Source organism: Molossus molossus, unplaced genomic scaffold (assembly GCF_014108415.1).
Source record: "Molossus molossus isolate mMolMol1 unplaced genomic scaffold, mMolMol1.p scaffold_m16_p_6, whole genome shotgun sequence".
Classification (NCBI taxonomy): domain Eukaryota; kingdom Metazoa; phylum Chordata; class Mammalia; order Chiroptera; family Molossidae; genus Molossus; species Molossus molossus.
The window spans coordinates 11,105,755-11,118,679 of record NW_023425399.1 but is presented as its reverse complement, the minus strand read 5'-3'; the positions used below and the strand labels follow the sequence as shown (position 1 = coordinate 11,118,679).

General features: G+C 48.3%; 1 protein-coding gene across 1 annotated transcript in view; it reads right to left on the bottom strand.

The window, feature by feature from the left end:
* SLC13A3 (solute carrier family 13 member 3) overlaps positions 1 to 12,925 on the bottom strand; it is a 65,150-nt gene that overhangs the window by 26,164 nt on the left and 26,061 nt on the right. Inside the window, exons 4-7 of the mRNA XM_036244471.1 lie at positions 6,212 to 6,278; positions 4,381 to 4,446; positions 2,713 to 2,898; positions 535 to 660 (exon numbers count right to left, since the gene is read on the bottom strand). Coding sequence (XP_036100364.1) covers positions 535 to 660; positions 2,713 to 2,898; positions 4,381 to 4,446; positions 6,212 to 6,278 — 445 coding nt within the window. The remainder of the gene's footprint in view (positions 1 to 534; positions 661 to 2,712; positions 2,899 to 4,380; positions 4,447 to 6,211; positions 6,279 to 12,925) is intronic.

The window sequence follows — 12,925 nt, the reverse complement described above, 5'->3', positions numbered from 1 at the left end:
GCAACCACTCGATGTGTCCCTTTCACGTCGATGTTTCTCTCTCTCTCTCCCTCCCACTCTATCTGAACAAAAAAAAATGGAAAAATGTCCTCAGGTGAGGATTAAAAAATAAATAAATTAAAAAAATAAATGCAAATTACTTTTCTCTTATCAGATTTGCAAAAATCCACTTCGCTGTGTGGAAACAGACTTTCTCATTGTGGTAAATGGGAGAACAAATTAGTACAATTTTTATGGAGAACAACCTGATGACACCAATTAAAATAAAAATGTGCATTTATTCGTGTATTTGTATTGATGATGGGTCAATTAACTGAGGGCCTGGGCATAGCAGGCAGGTCACACACCATACTCGTCACACCCCTGGGAAGTGAGGTCTGTGACAGTCACATGTGAGAAGATAACGTGACATCACAAGGACAATCCTCAGTGTACGTAGAAGGATGAACTGGGGAAGGCCCTTCCTGGTGCAAAGGCACCTGGGTAAAGCAAAGCTCAGTCTGGCTCAGGGTTCGAGTTGAACATGACAGGTACCTCAAGGTCATTCCTGCGTACAGGAAGGAGATCCAGAGCCAGCCCATCAACAGGAACAGCAGCATGAGAGGGAAGGCGAAAATGAACCAGGAGCCGAAATTCACCGTGTCGCACTGAGGGAAGAAACTGGAGGGAAGAGGCGGGTGAGAGCCAGCCAAGGTCAGCCAAGGTCAGCCAAGGTCAGCCTTGGGGTGGGGGAGGATTTGCACACGGGAAAACCAGGAGTATGTTAGATATGAACGGTAGGATTTCACATTTTTAATTTGTTTTCTATATTTTCTGAGAGTTCTGTAATGTATCCATTACATGTATAATTCGAATAAACTAATGAAATGCGTTTGGGGAGCAAAGCCCAAGGGGAAGACAAGGCAGCTAGTTCCCTGTCTCCCAGGCTCCTATCTGGAGAGTCAGAACCTCTAAATCTCCTCCTCCCAGACCTGAAGGTCCAAGCCTGTGCAATTAAATGTTGCACGCAATTTACTCCGAGTCCTTCGTGTTTGATGTTTTTACTCACAGCTCCAGCACTTGCCCCCAATCTCTTTTAAAGTTGGGACAAAGTTCTGCTCGTGTCAGGGTGGACAGACAGCCTGAAAAGCCTCTCTGACGGCCACAGCCACCCCACCTGTTACCTCCATCCCCCACCTCAGGACCGAATCTTTCCCGTCCAGCCCCTTCTGATGGGAGGCTACAGGGCCAGCCCAGACTGTCCCCACATCTGAAACAGGACCGTCTTGGCTTCTGGTGTCTCAGTGCTAATGAAAAACCCAAGGCACAGCCAGGTCTTGATCAAAGAATGGAGATGTGCAGACACCGAAAGTCTCCAATGGGCTTAAATCAACCGGGAAAATGCTGATGCCCGGCCCCCTTCCCACGTCTCCCAAATCAGTCTCTGCAACGGAGACCCGGGTGTATTTTTTCACCTGCCCCAGTGACTCTCACAAGCTCTCTTTGGCCGAGAAGCAGCTGTTCCTACCACCAAATCGTAAAATCGAGGAATTTAAGAACCTGAGAATATAGTGGAGGTTTAAGGTTTTCAAATCAGCGTGTGAGGCAAAACAGGGGCGTACTTGAAATTTCTCATAAAATAATTTTCATTACCCACCAATATGGTACCGACGTATGTAGACCAAAGCGGTTCTCAGGAAGACTGACCCTAGCTGTGCCTCCACCCTCCTGACAGGCCCTCAGTTCCTTGGCTGAGGAGCAGGTAAAGAAGTTGGCCAGCATCTGGGCCGTGTCGACTAGCCAAGACTTTTTACTGCCATCTGTTCGCTCAATGATTGTATTTGCATTCGTGTCGATTAAATAACCGTATGCGGCGGCTCCACTGCACAGGAATCTGAAAACCTCTCCGAATCCTAGAATCTGAAAACCTTAAAATGTCGAAATAATACGGGACATTTTAAATCTTTGCACTGAGAGGCTTGGAATGATGGACTGGACAAGCCCTGCTGTCCGAGAACCCTTCGCTGGGTTCTGTTGGAACCCATGCTGGCCTCTGTTGGAACAATCTCAGTGATGGGGAGACTTTACCTCCTGGCGCAATCCACTGCTCCGCTGGCCCATGTGCATGGGTACAAAGCTTCTCACTGGACATGACAGCCACAGACCAACGCCTCCAGGTGGGGTGTTTTTAAAGCAGATGCCGCATCACGTCACTATTCTCGGCTTTCCACTGGCTCCTTATAACAGCTACCTTAGTCTGGCCTCTTCTTACCTCATCTCCTCCCACAACCCCCTTCTCCCCACTGGTCTGTACGCCGTTCACCTTGGCACAGGCTATCCCCTCTGTCTGGAAGGCTCTTCCCTCCTGTGTCCACAGAGCTCATTTCTAGGCCTTTGCTCAAATGTCACTTTATCAGAGAGGCCGTGCATCCGTGACCAACCTATATAAAATAGCACCTACTCCTTTCCCTTCTACCCCTTTATCCTGCTTTATTTTATTCCACAATTCATTACATCAACACATCCCATATTCATTTGCCTTTTCCTTTACTGCTTGTCTCCCCACCAGAATAAAAGTCCCCAGAGCAGATCCTTTGCTGGGTTTTGTGCCTTTCGGGATCCCCGGAGCCTGGCTGATAGAAGGCACTCAAGACACGCATTCCCTGGATGTTAAGTGAAGGAGGGGGAGGAGGAGAAGGAAACTCCAGTGCCAAGTGGGGATACTTGCTTTACCTTTTGAGCCCACCAAGCAGGATGAGGTTAGGGGGCGTGCCCGTGAGGGTGGCAGTGCCCCCGATGCTGGCTGAGTAAGGGATGGAGATGAGGAGGCCCTTCCAGATGTTTTTGCGATATTCTTCTTCCTTCGTGGAGGTGGCCGACAGATCCAGGGGAGCCTCTCCCTCCTCAGGGCAGTCTTTGCTTTAAACAGACCCGAAGAGAAGCCATTCAGAACACACTCCGCAATCCTGGCCTCACAGGGGAACGGCTCGCACACTGAGTTGGGGGAGCTCAGTGGTCTTTCGAGATGGTAATTTGGCATGGGCATCAAAAACCTGAAAACGTGCAGCCCTTCAGCTCAGGTGTTCTAGTCTAAGACTTAATCCCAAAGAAATAATTGGGCAAGCACCTCGGGGGTGCGTACAAGGGTTCACCATGGCGTTAAATATAATTTAAATGGAAAACACCCTAAATCGCCATCCAAAGGGGATTGGCTGAAGGAAGATGATCCCCTTTCTAGATGGAACACTGATGCAACTATTAAAAAATGATAATTTAGATGAATGTATTAAATTGGAAGATATACATTATATAAAGTGAAAAGATAGCTAATAGCACTAGTTTTTTTCTTTTTTTTCATTTTAAAAATATTCACATAGCCCTGGCCAGTGAGGCTAAGTGGTTAGAGCATCGGCCTGCACACCAAAGGGTCTCGGGTTCAATTCCTGGTCAAGGGCACGTACCTGAGTTGCAGGTTCGATCCCATGGTTGCATGTGGGAGGCAACCAATCGATGTGTATCTCTCACATTGATGTTTCTCTCTCTCTCCCCCTCTCCTGCCTCCCTTCTACTCTCTCTAAAAATCAATGAAAAAAATATCCTCAGGTGAAAATTAACAACAAAATTTCACATATTTCATGAATATTTAAGTACTAAGGAAAGTCTAGAATAGTGATAAGCAAAGTTATTTTGGTGCCTCTCTCAGAGGTAGAACTATGGATTTTTTTTTTTTCTCTATTTGTATTTTCTGCATTGTTTCCTTGCAGTTGAGTTTTGGGAGCCCTGGCCGGTTTGGCTCAGCGGTTAGAGCGTCGGCCTGCGGTCCAGAGAGATCCGAGTTCGGTTCCCGCTAAGGGCGTGTGCCTTGGTTGCAGTTTGTCCCTGGCCCCGGTTGGGTCGTGCGGGTGGCAGCCACTCGATGTGTCCCTTTCACATCGATGTTTCTCTCTCTCTCTCCCCCTCCCACTCTATCTGAACAAAATATTGAAAAATGTCCTCGGGTGAGGATAAAAAAAAAGAGTTTGGGAAAGAGTGAAATTACAACTTATTAATTATATAATTAAAAGATAATGATGTTGACGCAAATTTATTGAGGTAAAAAGATGTTCCCTACACTCTATTAAGTGAGATAACAGGTTCCAAAATAACATCTAAAACATTCTCAGTAGTTTTATTTAAGAAAATGTATTTATGTATATAGAAAGATATTAAGAAATAATCTAGAATGGTATACACTTAACTGTTTTCATCTGTCTTTGCGAGTGAGTTGCTGAATATATTTTTTGTCCAAGAGTATTTTTTGGATGTATGCAATTATAAAAATGTTTATAAGTGAATGAAATTGAAAACTGCTCCTGTGCAACAAAACAAAACATTTTAAAGAATAAAAGATCCTTCGAATACCTTCTGGTCTTAATTGCTACATGAGGGGCCCCTTCTCCAGTGGGCGATGGAGACATGATCTGGAGTCTGAAAGAAATACAAGGAAGCAGCTGGAGACCCATGCCATGCATGGTCTGACTTCTCAGTGAGCGGCCTGGTCAGGAACTGTGGCCTCCCTCCAATCTGGGATCCCAACCAGACTGGGCCTCCCAGTGAGAATGAGCGAGCAGAGAGGGCCTAGGGCTCAGCTAGTGCAACTCCTTTGTTTGCCTGGGAAAGAGGCCCAGAGAGGGGGCGGGGCTTGCAGCCAATGGACATGGATCTCTATCCAATAGATGGGGTTTTCATACAATGGACATGGAATTCCAGAGAGTAGCATCAGGTCTTTTCCAATAAACTCAGCATAAACTCTGCATAGGCAGGTAGTTAAAACGGATTCCCAGGTTGTATGATAGCGAGTGGCTGGGCCATCACAGAATGATCATCTCAAAGCTGGGCTCAAAGCTCCCAAATGGTGCTGGGAAGGAGCACAGGCCATAGGATAAGACAATCAGATGTAAGTCGTGTTCCTTCTCTGCTATCTCTCCATCGGCTCCCTTCCCACGCAAAGTCAAGGCTACATCAATCGCCTATGAGGTCCCACATGCTCTGTCCCTCTTCTACTACCTGCTTGCCATACAGGCAGTCTCTCTGACATCACCTCCTACCATCCCCTCATCCAACTCCAACCACACAGGAAGCATGCAGGCTTCCCGTTTGCTTTGTACTCTCAGGAACTTTGCACCTGCTGGTCCCTCTGCTGAGAATACTCTCCAGATCCTCTGTGACCCCTCCCCTCCTACAGGTGTCTGCTCAAGCCTGACCTTCTTAGAGAGGCCTTCCCTGGTCACCTATTTTAAAGCTGCCCTTTGTCCCCCCCAGGCCCCTTCCCTAGCCTCCTTCACTGCTTTGTCCTCCTGCATCAATCATCTGACATATTATGGATTTTACTCATGCATTTGTTCCTTGTCACTGGGACATAAGTCCCACTAGTCTGAAATTTTTGGTCTATTCATCGATGCATCCCCGGTAGTGCCAGGCTCATCCTAAGCTCTCAATAAATATTTGTTGAATGAATGAAACAGACCTGATCATGCCCAGCAATGCTGAGAGCAAATCACTTTACTTCCCACTGTTTCATCACCATTAAATCAAGATAACGATGCCATTAGCAACAAGCGCTATGGTTGCGCATGTCGGGCCTAGCAACCTGCTGTGTCGACATTCCATTTGCTCTCCAAACAACCCTATACGGTGGGTTTCAATATCATTTCCACTTGGTCGGTGAACTTAATTGAGGCTCAGAAAGGTTAAGTGACTTGTCTAAATGACACAGCAGTTAAGTGGCAGAGCCAGGGTTCAAAGTCAGGTCTGTGTGGCTCCGAACCACAAGACATTAACCACATTGTCACATACAAAGTACACCAAAGACTGAACATGCCCTTGTGAAGGGGCTCCCTGAGTCACATGAGTGTGAAGGATTATTATTGCCTCAAAGGACATTTTTGTCTCTACAGCCTCTCGACTTGGTCTGCGCCCCTCTCCTCCTTGACTGTCATGTGGCTTGTGCTCCCCTGCTCTTCTGGGCCCTCCCTGGAGACCCTCCTCTTACCAGAACTTTTGCCCAGACCACTTGTGCATTTTTAAGGGGTCTATGGAGGTCTATGCCTAAGCCAAAGGGTCAGAACATGGGCACTTAGGTCATTTGGAGGAAATTTCAGAGGTGGGAGGGTGGTTGTCTGTAGCACTGAGTTCTCGTTCATCATCTCCTTGGACCAGGCACAGGCTCCTCTGATTTCCACCAGGAACTCACTCTTCTGTGCTGGCAAGAAATTGTATCTCCGTGGGCACAGCATGCAGGCCTTTTGTCCGCACAAGAGCTAGGGAAGAAAGCATCATGTTTTGAGTGTCACGTGAATGGGATGGGAGTGTGCCCATTCTTCTGTGGGCAGCTCAGAGTGCTTCTTCAGGCGCCACTCTATTCATTCAATCAAATAAGTAAATAAAACAAGTCACTCAACAGTGCATCTTCCTGTCCCACCCATCTCTGTTTGGAGATGACCGCGGACCTGTGGGCAGGGGTTAGCTGCAAGACTGCCTGACAGCCCATAACTCGAGCCTAGGCGTACCTGAGCAGCCATTGCCAAAAGGATGTTTGGGAAAGACTAGCTATGGATGGCAATGGATCAGCAATGGAATAAATCTCCCATTTATTCATTCAACAAGTATTTACTGAGCACCTGTTATGTGCTATGGACTATGAGCTTGGGGTAGACAGTGAACATTATGCAGCAAGGTCCCTGTTCCCATGAAGTTTATGTTCTAGAAAGGGAGACAGACAATAAACACAATGAAAGTTTCAGGTGGTGATGGAAGTGATGGAAGACATGTAACTGTGCCATGTGCTGGAAAGGAATCGCAGGGTGGGGAGAGTGAGCAGGTGGCTACCAGTAATCATGTCAACAGAGAGACACTATGAGCTGATGGCATTTGATCCGAGACTTCAAGGATATAAAGGAGCCAGTCACATGAAGAGCCTTGAGAGGAGAGTTCCAGGCAAGAGGAGCAGCGAGTGCAAAGGCCCTGGGGTAAGAAGCATAGCAGAACTGAGGAACCATGAGAAGGCCAGTGTGCTGGGAAAGTAGTGAGGAGGGAAGGCCTAGGGGAGACAGGGAGTGAGAGCGGGGTAAGCAGAAGTCAACAGAAGTCAGAAGTCGACGCAAGGATGGTGAACCCTTGCAGGATTTAGAGCCCAAGCTATATATCATGTGATTGACGTTCTGCAAACATCTCTAGGCCTGGTAGGGGAGAATGGACTGGAGCGGGGCAAAAATCGAAGCTGAGAAAGCAGTTCAGAATCTGTTGCGTTTTCCAGGTAAGATGATGATGACTGCACTGGGCTAGTGGCCACAGAGACGCTGAGAGTGAATAAGTTGTGAGTGTGTTTCAGTTCTCCTTAGACAAGGGTTTGGTGCAACTTGGAGCCCAGCGCCAGAACTCAGCCATGTGAACCCTAACCGATCACTGCATCAACGTCACTGAGTGACAAGACATGAAAACCTATGTCCTGTGGAACTTACCTTCTGGTTAGGGAGACAGGCCATAAACAAATAAGTATAATGTACAGTGTGCCAGATGGAAATGAGTGTCCAGAGAAAAATAAAGCAGGAGAGGGGACTGGTGTTCTGGGATGGAATACCTTTTCTAAAGAATGGCCAAGAAAAGTCTGGCTGAGAAGGTAACACTGAACAGACACCCGAAGAAGGTGAGGGGGTGAGCCATGCAAACCTCTGGGGAAATTAAGAGCAGGTGCACAGACCCTGAGGTGAGAGGTGGCAAGGGGTGGGGTGGCAGGAGGTGGGCGGGATCACACAGGAGTCTTAGGGATTATAGTAAAACTCTGGCTTCTCCTCTGAGTCGCATGGAAGCAGAGGCAGGGGGCTGTTTGAGCGGAGGAGTCAGAACAGGATCTGACTTTATTTGAAAAGTATTCCTTGCTTGATAGATCAATCTCCATAGGAGCCTTTGATAGTGTTTTATAGACAAGGAAAATGGAAGGAATTAAGTTTCTGCAGCTGAAATCATCACCAAGAACAAAAGAACCCATCCCTGGGTATGGGGTTCGTGACTGGTAGCTGAACACATGGGTTCTGGGTTCAAATCATATCTCCACCATTTACTATGTGACCTTAAATCAGTGGCTCCCAACCAGGGCCAATTCTCTCTCCCATGGACATTGGGCAATGTCAGGACACATTTTTGGGTTGTCACAACTGGGGTATGGGGGTTGCTACTGGCATCTAGTGGGTAGAGGCAGAGATGCCGCAAACTATCCTACAATGCACAAGTCAGCCCCCACCCCCCGCAATGAATTATCCCACCCAAACTGTCAATGATCCGAGGTTGAGAAACCCTGGTTTAGATAAATCTCTCAATCTCTCTGTACCTCAATTATTTAATTCATAAAATGGAAGTAATAATTTTCCTAGGGTTGTCAAGAGGGTTAAGGAGTTGACCCATTTGCTATAGATTGAATGTCTGCACCCTCTCCAAAATGCATGTGCTGAAACCCAGTCCCCGATGTGACAATATCAGGTGGTGGAGCTTTGGAAGGTAATTAGATCATAAGGGTGGAACCCTCATGAATGGGTTATAAGAGACCCCCACAGAGCCCTGTTGCCCCCTCAACCATGTCAGGACACAGCGAGAAGACAGCCAACAGCCAACCAGGAAGTGGGATGTCACTAGACACCAAACCTGCTAGATTTCCAGCCCCTATAACTGTGAGAATTAAATACCCAGTCTATGGCATTTTTTGTTCTAGCAACCTAACCATTCTAAGCAGGGACTGGCAAACTTCTGTCAAAGACCAGATAGTCAATACTTCAGGTGTAGGCGGTCCTATGCTCTCTGTTGTTAACTACTCAACTCTGCCAGGATAACATGGAATTAGCCACAGAAAACTCATGAATGATAAGTGGGGCTACCCTTTATTTGGAGGCACTGAAATCTGAATTTCATCTAATTTTCACATGTCACAAAATATTCTTCTTCCTTCGATTTAGTGCAACCATTTAAAGGTATATACTCTATCCTTAATTCACACAAAAAACAGGTGGTGGACTAGAGTTGGTGGGCCAAAGTTTGCCAGACTGTGATTTCAAGAATTTCACTGGAATCTGAGCACTAGTGAGGATTTAGTGAATGTGGGTTACTCTTGAGAAAGAATAACAAAGTGGCCCGGCCAGTGTGGTTTAGGGGTTGAGCATGGACCCATGCACCAAGAGGTCGCTGGTTTGATTCCTAGTCAGGGCACATGCCCAGGTTGTGGGCCAGATCCCCAGTGAGGGGCATGCAGGAGGCTGCCAATCGATGTTCTCTCTTATCAATGTTTCCCTCTCTCTCTCCTTCTCCCTTCCTCTCTCTCTAAAATCAATAAAGGGAAAAAAATTAAAAACAAAACAAGAATATCAAAGTGGCCCCTGACATCTTGAAGCGGTCTGACCCAGATCTGATATGTCACTCTCTTGTTGGACTTAAATAATCTTGCCCATCACTCGCCTCGGACAAAGTCACCCTGATAAAATGCGCCAAAGCAAGGGTGCAAAAGTGGTCTAAGCACAAAGCCACTTGCCTCCCACAAAATACCAAGCATCCTCATTCTTGCTACATGAATGGCTGCTACGTCCTGACCCAGTCATGGAGCTGCCCCTGACTTCCGACCGCACCCAATCTAGAGTAAACCCTGCTTCCTTAGATCCCCCGCCACATGCCCCACCAAAAGCCCACGTCCTGTGAGAGGCGCTGTCTCACACCCTCTTACTGAGATGATCCAGCTGCCCCGGTGGGTGCTCTTCCTCACGGCGGCAACAGAAATAAACTCCACCTGTTCATCTGCAGGTGTGTCTCTGGGATCTTCGGCCATGGGGACTGGGAAGGAGGGTCTAGCCTCCAGCCTCCACTCTTCCTGGTCTCACTCGGGAACTTGGGCATGTGAGTCCCTTCCACTCTCCACTCTGGGCTGCTCCTTTCTTGCGTGTACCAGGAGGGAGCAGGGTTCCTTGCTGGCTGACTTATTTTTACTGTGTCTGAGGCTGGCGATGCTGACCACCAGCCAGGTTCTGAAGGCTAAATGCCGACCAGTTCATCCCGGGCCAAGGGGGCGAGGGCCCAGGGGTTCCCGTGATGGGAATCCATGTCCAAGTGCAATGCACACGGCCAGAGGCCAGGGCACTGAAGCAGGAAGTGAAGCTGTTAATAGCACACTGATGCTAGGAGGCAAAGTCGCCCCCCAGGGGATGGCCAGACAGGAAGAACCCTGAGCCAGTGACCCCCAGCCCCCACCCATCTCTAGCTCGCTGTCCCCTTCCCTCCGAAGCCCTGGAGAAACGGTAGCATTTCCTGGGAGTGCTCAGGTCCCACCCTAGAGGTTCTGGGACCTCAGTTCTTTTGAAATGCTCTGCAGGTGTTTCTTCTGGGACGCCCAGGTTGAGAAGACTCTCGCGAAGTTACAGATGGGGACACCCTCAGAGGGAGCATGTGTTCCCCAGGTGACCTCAGCCCATCACTCATCCATGGACCCCAGTTGCTGCCAGCCTCTGAGCTGGGGAGCCCCGACATAAGACTGTTCGAGCTGTGCACAAGGCCGGTTAAAGGGTGGGGCTCACGCAAGGCCTTACTCGGATGAGATCGGGGCATTCGGGGTAGTATGGCATAGACTGTAGGGTCTTATTCAAATAACACTAATACCTGAGTGTGTATCAGGCTGAGGATGAAAACTTTCCCATCTGTAATCTTACAACACCTCGGAACAGCCTGGGAGAGCTGAGCAGGGGTTATTACCATCCTCTTTACACCTGGGGAAACTGAGGCCTGGAGAGTGGATTAAGGTTGGGATCAAGATGACCCAAAAGGTTAGTAGCAGAGTCAGGCTTGTTCCAGGACTATTGGTTCCACACCCGGCCCCCTTGAATCTCACTCCATCTCCAACGGAACCCAGTTGGCCCTTGGTAGGTCTGACCTGGAACCATTAACCCCAGTCTAGCCTTGGCGCTGGGCACACGGAAGCACCACAGGAGAGTTTTTGCATTAAGTTAGGTCAAGAGAACCCCAGGGAAAGTCAAAGGGCCCCAGTTGGACAGCTTTACATCCATTCACTTGATTAGCACTCACAACAACCTAGACGGTAAGTATAAACATCCCCATTTTATCTATGAGAAAACTGAGGCTTGGAACAGTTAAGTAACTGGTCTATTCATTCCTCAATTCCACGCATTTATTGAACACCTACTATGTGCCAAACAGCATTCTAGGGGAACAAGACCACAGCAATGAAAGGGATTGACCCCCCATGCCGCTTAGAGCCTACAAGGAGACAGGTAATAAACAAATAATCCCTCTCAACCAGGAAACTTCAACTGTGCGTCACAGCGTGAGGTTTAGTACCAGTTCCTGGAAATCTAATCATGGCTTATTTTATTTTATTTATTAACTTATTCTTGTTACAGACATTTCTCCTTTTTCCCCCATGGTCATCATGTTTTTTCTACAACTGCCACATAGTAACTAACCCCTTCCAATGTCCTCTCTCGTTTCTTATGTAAGCGTCACAAGAATATATTTGAAATGGGAGGTATTGTCCTCATTTTACAGGTGAGGAAAGAGGCCCACCCCTGACCTCATGAATGAGGAGCAAATGAGGGGGCAAGGCTTAACCTAGCCTAAAATGTGGCTTTCTGCGTGATGGCCTCCTGGACACTCCTGACCGAAAGACACAGGTGGCAAGCTAGTCTTCTTTGGGCCGTCATGCAGGGGAAAGAACGGTAGAGTTTAGATTCAAAAGTCAGGTGGGCTTTTGAAGGACAAAAGCCTGAAGGACATCGGGCAAATACTTCACCACTCGGAGCGTCAGTCTCTTTCTCTATAAAATGGGCACGATGAGAGGGCCACCCGGCAGGGCTGCAGTGGAGGATCTAATGGGAACATGCAGTTGAAGGACGCTGGAGAAGCCACCCCCCATGGCCCCTCGGTCCCTCAGACAGACAGGAGCAGAGCTGGGTAACGGAACTGAGAAGCGGCAGCAGGCTGCCCAAGGCTGGGGACCTCGGGGGTCCTGCCCGGTGAGCACCACCCTGCCCCAGGTTCCGTCTCGCCGTGGCACGGCGTTCAGAAGCACAGGTTCCAGATTCGGACAGGGCTCGGCCACTAACTCACCATGCTGCTTTGGACACATTATTGCCTCTGAACCTCAGTCTCCGCATCTGTAAAATGGGGATCATCTACCTCATAGTACAAGATTTAATGAGCTAATGGGCATGAAAAACTTAGCACAGTGTCTGGCAGATGGCAGGGCTTCAGAAAATGAAAGTGTGCGTTGTCACTGTTGCTATGGCTGTCCCTCACCCCTGTCCTGGACGCTCCCAGAACCTCCACTCCCTCCACGGCTGTTCTCGCCTCGCCTCACAGAGCACGGCCACTGGGTGAAAGGGAGCATCTCTCTGCACCGCAATTAGCTTTGCTTTAGGTCTTAGGGTTGATCATTAATCACCTCCAGCTGTCCGATCCCACTGCCCACAAAAGCAGGTGTCTGCCCCAACCTCCCAGGGTCTCTCGCCTCCTGACACCCCGCAGCATAAATGAGAAGGAACACTGAATTTCACTTTGTGCCCAACATAGCCTGTGACCTTTGGCAAGTCCCTTCCCCACCCTGCGTCTCAGATTTCTCATCTTTGTAATAAGGGCCTTGGCTCGCGAACTTTTTTTTTTTTTTTTTTTTGCCACTAGACTTTGCAAAAATCTTGTGTTGGAGGCAGGATAACAGAGATTAAGAGCACAGACTCTGAAGTCAGCCAGTCTGGATTCAGAATACCAGGGCAGCTGTTTTGAAAACAGGGTGACCTTGGGGCTGCTTTACCCTCTTTTACTTATTTCTTCCTCAATTTCCAGTTCTCTGAATTGGGGTCAGTGCTAGCTCCGCCTCATGCAGGTGTGAGGCCCTATGAAGAGTCAGTCCTTGCATAAAGTAAGT